The sequence below is a fragment of the Cavia porcellus genome, unplaced genomic scaffold, assembly GCF_034190915.1.
Source record: "Cavia porcellus strain 051 isolate PalLab524CR breed Dunkin Hartley unplaced genomic scaffold, mCavPor4.1 scaffold_9, whole genome shotgun sequence".
NCBI classification, from domain to species: domain Eukaryota; kingdom Metazoa; phylum Chordata; class Mammalia; order Rodentia; family Caviidae; genus Cavia; species Cavia porcellus.
In genome coordinates this window covers 64,490,292-64,497,534 of record NW_026947492.1, presented here as the reverse complement: position 1 = coordinate 64,497,534, position 7,243 = coordinate 64,490,292, and the positions used below count along the sequence as shown (strand labels likewise).

The 7,243-nt window shown below is 38.8% G+C and overlaps 1 protein-coding gene across 1 annotated transcript; it reads left to right on the top strand.

The window, feature by feature from the left end:
• Nucleotides 1–547: 547 nt before the first annotated feature.
• LOC101788692 (olfactory receptor 51G1) lies at nt 548–3,927 on the top strand. The gene is made up of 2 exons (XM_005001699.2): nt 548–557; nt 2,957–3,927. Exons 1-2 carry the CDS (start codon nt 548–550, stop codon nt 3,925–3,927), a joined length of 981 nt encoding a protein of 326 aa, XP_005001756.2.
• Nucleotides 3,928–7,243: the final 3,316 nt, after the last annotated feature.

Below are 7,243 nucleotides of genomic sequence, written 5' to 3'. Positions count from 1 at the left end.
TTTCCTAGTCTCTTTCATAGACACTAAGTTGGCATCCTTTCATTCTAATAAGTTAGGGATAACAGATGGTTTAGGGAATATCACAGAGTCTAGTGAAAGAATTAGCTGGCTTTTCTCTGATCCATTAATCTGGAGCTGTGTGACACTGAGAAAGAAATGTAGAGGAGTTGCACTGAAAATTATTCAGTTAATTTTCTATGGCATTTCATCTCTTTTCTCAGCATTTATTTATACATATATTCAATAAATTTTATTAGATTTCAATCCATGACAAGGTTCTGAGCTTTAGTGATGCAACCTATTAATCTCTCTGGTGCTAATTATAGCTTTCTTTTATATTTGTGTTTGTTTCCTCATACTTGCATACTTGTCTCTTCATATAACACCCAAGAAACATATTTCATAACTGAGATAGATAGTAGCTGCACATGAATATTATGGGTTCAAGCACTCACTCAACAGACACAGTGAATCTTCCCCATCTGGGGATATAGAGTTTATACGGATGACCTCACAATATTTTTCTTTGTTTCTTGAAGTCGGTGAAATGGTTCAGAGTAAGAAGCATGTAAACTCTGAGTGCTGGCTGAAAATTCGCATGAATACTTAAACTTTTCTTTCTGTGTTCCCTTAAGGTATAGGAATTTTCCGTAAGTTTAGGTTTCCTTTGAAAATTCTGTTTTTCAATCTTTCAATTAGTGTTCTCAGTTTCAGAACCTAGATAAACATGCTCTACAAATCCTGAGTGCCACTTTCTTGTTCCTAGCTCATCTCCTCTCTGAGTCCTTAGGTCTTATGCCATTTCTTCATCTTCCTTTGGTTTTCCTCTTTGTATCTTTTCCTTGGTTCTCTTTTGGAATCAAAAGACACAGAGTATCATATTTTCAAATCAATCAATACATATTATTTCCATTCTGAAATATCAATGACAAATACCTACTAGAAATTTTTTTATCCCTAACTCTTTAATACCTCTCTACTTAAGAAAATGAAAATCTGTTGATAGAATATCTTTGAGACCTATTTTTTCTTTTAAAAATTCTATTTTCAATAATCTGTAGGTTTTCTTAGAGTAAAATTATACAAATTAGACCTTTCACTTATCCCTACTCATCTCTCTATAATTTAAGCCTGCAAATTTTCTTCAGTTTATTAAAGCAGTCTCTGAAGAATCAGCAATAATCTCACCATTACACACAGTATCATTTTAAAAAAACATTTACTTCATCAGTTTTGTAGTCAACACAGTAATTTGATTTTATTGGCATAAAAGTTTGTCGTCTTATTTTCCTGATTCACCATTTTCTCTTTCTACTTCTTCTTTATCTTCATTTAAACTGTTTCCAGAGTTATAATTTAACCCCCGACTTTCCACTTTGCATTTTCTAATAATTTTCCCTACACTCCTGGCAGATGTTCTTTAACTCCGCTCTCACCCAAACCAAAGATCAGTACAATAATAATAATAATAATAATAATAATAATAATATTCAATACTCTCTGCAAGTATTTCTGTTTAACTTGTATTTAGCCTGTCCTAATACATTTCATTTTTATTGCTATCATCCTCATTGTTTATTGTTATTCTTATCATAGATTTGGCTATCCACAGGCTTGTCTGACATAAGAAACTCATTGAGTTTTTAGGTTTATTTCTAATTGGCCAACTCATGAAACAGCTAGTTGGCTACACAATAGAAATTGAAAATATGGTGTAGAGACAATAGTGTAGACTCTACCATCAAGGGTTGAATTTCATTCTCACCACTTACTGGCTAAGTAACTATGCCCGGGTCACTATATGTACCTTTATGCTCCACAACTACCTCATGTGTGCTATATTTCTAGGTACACAGCCTATCTGATAGCATTGATATGAATTGAATGGCATAGTATATTTTAGGAATTTAGAAAAATAACTGGCAAATATTATATTTAATAAATGTTTTATATTTTAAACTTCTTATTCATGTGATAAATAACATAGTAGTCATACCACTGTTGTTTGCCTAGAATACAATAGAGCATTTTGTAATATAATTAGAAGTTCTGAAGGCAAAGGGCAACCCAGTTCAGATGTTAAAGGAACTCATAACTGCATCTCATAACAGTCCAAAGCCCAGAGGCAGAGCTCACACTGATTGCCTTCAGGCTTAGTTTCCTGATGCCAAATTAAAGATTAGAGGCTTTAATAGGTTTCGCAAATTTCTCTCCTTTGTTCCTGTATGCCAGACCCATTGCATGCCTCTTCAGCACTCCCATCATTACACGAAGGTCTGGCATATCCTCTCTGATGTATCCAAGGACTCTGCCAAAGGCCCACTTTCCTCTAATCTTGTGTTTTCTGGGAGCTGAGTTTTTCCTGTGACTCAGTCCCAGGCTTCAGATTTACATACAACATTCATCTCCTCACCAAAAGCTGTTATGCAGATAGAGGAAATGAAGGACTCTAGTTGCAACCTCCAAGTTCAAGAAGTTCAGCTAAACATTTTTTGTATCTTTCCCATTCCACAGGCACCATGGAATAAAAAAAAGTACATAAGCAAGTTATAAATGCATGTAAAGGCACTGTCTATATTGATTCTAGTAGGCAATAATGAGAAGAAGTGTGTAGTATCAATTTCTCATACATATAATCTAGTTCAAAGTGTTTTAGTTACTAAAGTGTGTAATTTTTAAGGTAAAATACATGAAACATGCCTTTATTAATCCTCTAAGAGAGGGACACAGGTGGACATACCACTAAAAGGCTATATCTCGTGGCGGTCATGAGCTATGATAATTGATTAAGAAAGGCCCCTCCAAAGCCATCTGGAAAAAGCTAATTGACCAGCTTTGCCCATTTTCTCTCATGGTAACTGTGGTCCTAAAGCTCACTAGTCTTGGCTATGTGAGAGAATTCAGCCCTGTCACTCTTCTGTAATCTCATTCTGTATCACAGGTTGGTGAGTCCAAGATTGTAAAGACGTGGCCCTTCCTTACAACAGCAGTCTTCAAAAAGTGACTTTCTTTCTGACTGGATTTCAAGGTCTGGAAAATCTCCATGGCTGGATCTCTGTTCCCTTCTGCTCCATCTACTTGACAGTTATTCTTGGGAACCTCACTATCCTCCATGTCATCCATACTGATTCCACCCTCCATGAACCCATGTACTATTTCTTGGCCATGCTTGCCCTCACAGACCTGGGCCTTTGCCTTTCCACACTGCCCACTGTGCTGGGCATCTTCTGGTTCAGTGCCAGAGAGATTGGCATTTCTGCTTGCTTCACTCAGCTCTTCTTCATCCATACCTTATCTCTAGTGGAGTCCTCAGTTCTGTTCTCCATGTCCATCGATCGTTACATGGCCATTTGCAACCCACTGCATTACTCCACCATCTTGACACCTGCATGCATCGTCAAGATGGGGCTAAGCTCCCTGCTCAGAAGCGCCCTCCTCATCCTCCCCCTGCCATTCCTCCTTAGGCGCTTCCAGTACTGCCACTCCCATGTGCTGGCCCATGCCTACTGCCTGCACCTAGAGATCATGAAGCTGGCCTGCTCTAGCATCATTGTCAATCACATCTATGGGCTCTTTGTTGTGGCCTGCACTGTGGGGGTGGATTCCTTGCTCATCTTCCTCTCCTATGCTCTCATCCTCCGCACTGTGCTGCGCATTGCCTCCCGCCAGGAGCGCCTCAGGGCCCTCAACACCTGTGTCTCCCACATCTGTGCTGTGCTGCTCTTCTATATCCCCATGATTGGCTTGTCGCTGGTGCACCGCTTTGGGGAGCATCTGCCACGTATGGTACATCTTCTGATGTCTTATGTGTACCTGCTGGTTCCACCTCTTATGAACCCTATCGTCTACAGCATCAAGACTAAGCAAATTCGAGAACGGATTGCCAAGAAATTTGAGTTTGGAAAGCCACTTAGATGTTTTCAGTAGGATTAAACTGGTATAAAAGAAGGAGGGTTGTAGCATGAAGCCCACCATGCTTTTGTTTTGCTTTTGTTTTTGTTGAGGGAAGCCTTTGGCTTTAGCTATGCTGTGAGAAAGTAGCATGCTGCCAGTTATCAACAGCAAATAGTGAACTGTGGAACATACAGGCTTAAAAAAGCAATTCCTTGGCTGTCCTTTAATGTCCTCAAAGGAAGAATGACCATGAAGAAAATTATACTAACTTCTTTTCTCATAGGGATGTTGTGAAAATTTAAGAAGATAATCATGTAAATCACTAACACAGTGCTTGAGGAATATCAAATTATCAATATTTATTAAAGTTTATTATTTGAGAAAGTCCTCAAAAGTACATTTCATCTTTCAATTCTCTGATAAGTAATTTAACTGACTGATCATATTCCTGTTTTACATTTAACTTGTATCATATTTTTTATAATCATAATTTTCATTTATGCACACCACATGTATTTGCATATATTCATTCTCACATTCCAGGTGATGCCTTTTCATGAGTTTTCCGCTAATTACCCACCCATGAAATTAAGAAAAGTAGCAAAGGCCCTGGGAATTTGAAGAAAGATATGAGTTTGAAACAATGTTCATTCAAATCTACAAAAAAGGTAATTTAGACTGGGGTTTGGCCCCCACTATTTCAGTAAATAAGTGAATTGGTTGCTTCATATATATATATATATATATATATGGAGAGAGAGAGAGAGAGAGAGAGAGAGATACGCACACACACACACACACACATATATATATATACACGTATATATTTGTGGATAGGTAGAAAAACATGCTTTATTTTATTAACTTTACAAATGTTTTGGTCATGTCTGTGTTGGTCACATTACACATTTGGAGCACAGATACACACATATATACATATACATATACATATACATATACATATACATATACACAGAGCGCTGATGTTCTTGATTTTTTTTAATGTCCCTATCATTGTCAGAAATATCAAAGTTTCTAATTCTGTCTGGAAAGAATGAAGCCCAGGAATCTGTATTTTAATAAAAATCATAAAAGTTTTGGATACAGAACTTTGTAGACTATGATTTGTCAAAATCATTTGTGTGAACAGAGCACTGAACCAAAGCTTCCTGGGATGTGGCCCCCAAGTAGAAGGGGATCAAGCAAAGGGATCAGCAAGGTCAGTGACTTGAATGACCTTGTGATTGCTTTAGAAATACCAGTATATTCCCTAATATATATGAGATATGATGAAAGTATACCATAAATATTTTAAAATTTATTTCAATGAAAGACACAGTGTCATCAACCCTCTTGAAAATCTAGCACTTCCCTTTAATTTGAACCTATTTATCTCAGGTTCTTGTTATTTTCTAGAGCAATTTGGAAAGTGCTCATTCATGAGTATGCTTAGAGAATATGATAAAAATATGATAAATGGTGCTGCCCGTGTCATCCAATAGAAAAACAGGCTTGTGAAAGAATTATGTTTTGTCTTCATCCACCTTAATCACTGAATCTGCAGCATGTGAAATCTGTTCTTCCCCTAAGTCAAAATGACCATGGAGCTGCTGTAGTGTCACAAACATGTAATCTCCCAATCAGAAGGGCAAGGAAGGAGGTTTGCGGAGAGACTGAGACCAGCCTGGGCTACGAAGTGAGCTTAGTTCAACCTGAACTACATAGTAGAACCCTGTCTCAAAAACAAAGTGACTGTGGAGGTTAAATGTTTTAAATGAATTCAAGACATTGGGCCAGGAGTACAATTAAAGACTGAAACAGAATTTTCGGAACTTTTTTCAGGAAATATCAAGAAAGATGAGATAGGGGCTGGGGATTTAGCTCAGCGGCATAAGCGCCTGCCTTGCAAGCAGGCAGTCATGAGTTCGATCCCTGGTACCGATAAAAAACGAAAAAGACCAAAAAAAAAAAAAAAAAAAAGATGAGATAAGTGTGTTTGACGCAAAGTATGGATTTTGAGGGGGACGAACAGCACTGTGTCTTTTACTGCAGTCACTTTCTTTTAAATTTAAACATTCATTATATGTTTCAATCACACCTCACATGCTTTTACATGTCCAGGAGACAACCAATAGGCTAGATACCAATTATCTAGGTAAAAAATGCATTAAAATGGTTCCCCACTCCTTTCTCTAAAGAGTTTTCTCCATCAGCTTTTCTAGAGTCCAAAAATGAATGATTAACTTTTTATGTCCCTGTATCAACATATACAACCCTTTTGGGGTTTTCACTGTGTGGTCTGTGGGGTGGAAAGGTGGTCTGGGGACTGAATCCAGGGCCTCAAGTGTCCTAATTAGGTGCTGTGGTACTGAGCTACACCTTCAGTCCATCTTTTTCTGTTAGAGTTAGTAACTTTACTGTGTAGTGAGTACAAGCACTCATTTAATCCATCTAATTATAATTTAGCAACCATTGAACAAACTTCCTTCATCCATCCCTGTTGTTGTAGTCAGGGGTTGTACACAGAGAACAATTCAGATCAGGACATGGAGTTTATAATATTTTTTAATGGTCACCTGAAGTTAACAAAGGAGAATACAGGAGAATGCAGGAAATCTATCCGCAACACCAACAACATAGATTATTTAATCAAGAGTCTAAACCCCACGGCAGTGTCCCACATGAGTCCAGATAAAAACCCAGAGCTCAGGACAACGCCTCCACGAGTCCAACTGGAAGTCCAGAGCCAACAAAAAGGACTCACACCAGTCTCTTTTACGGATTCGTGCCGGGAAGACTCAAGGGTCAGCGGTGGAAGCCAGAAAGTCTATGCCTGCAGGATGAAGGAGCTGTGCTAGTGGGATGAGGGTTCTACACTGGAGCCGAGAAGTCACACACACAACAAAGAGTGGGGCTTTCCTGAAAGGCACCACAGCTGTCCTCAGCGACACAGAGGCCCTGAGCTCCTCCGAGACAAGCACAGTCGGGTATGGGCCAGGGAGCAGCATGACGAGTTCATCCTGGAGACCAGGCAGCACATGTCTTCCCCTCTGGAACCAGGAAGCAATGCTAGATGTGAAGACCAAAGCTTCTCCAGGAGAACCAAGAGCTCAGACAGCAACTCGTAGGAGTACCAACAATGCTTCCATAACGCCTCAATCTCTCCCAACACCTCTCTTCTTCTCCACCTATTTATCCTGGCAACCCTCCTCAGGTGGAGCATCTTCTCTCAATGCATGCTGATGTAATCTAGCTGGCGTTAAGTTGACCACCAGTTTTCAAACCATAGCACCTGTATTACACTGTTATTTTCTACAACACCAATCACTTTAGTTTTCATGTATAAGTG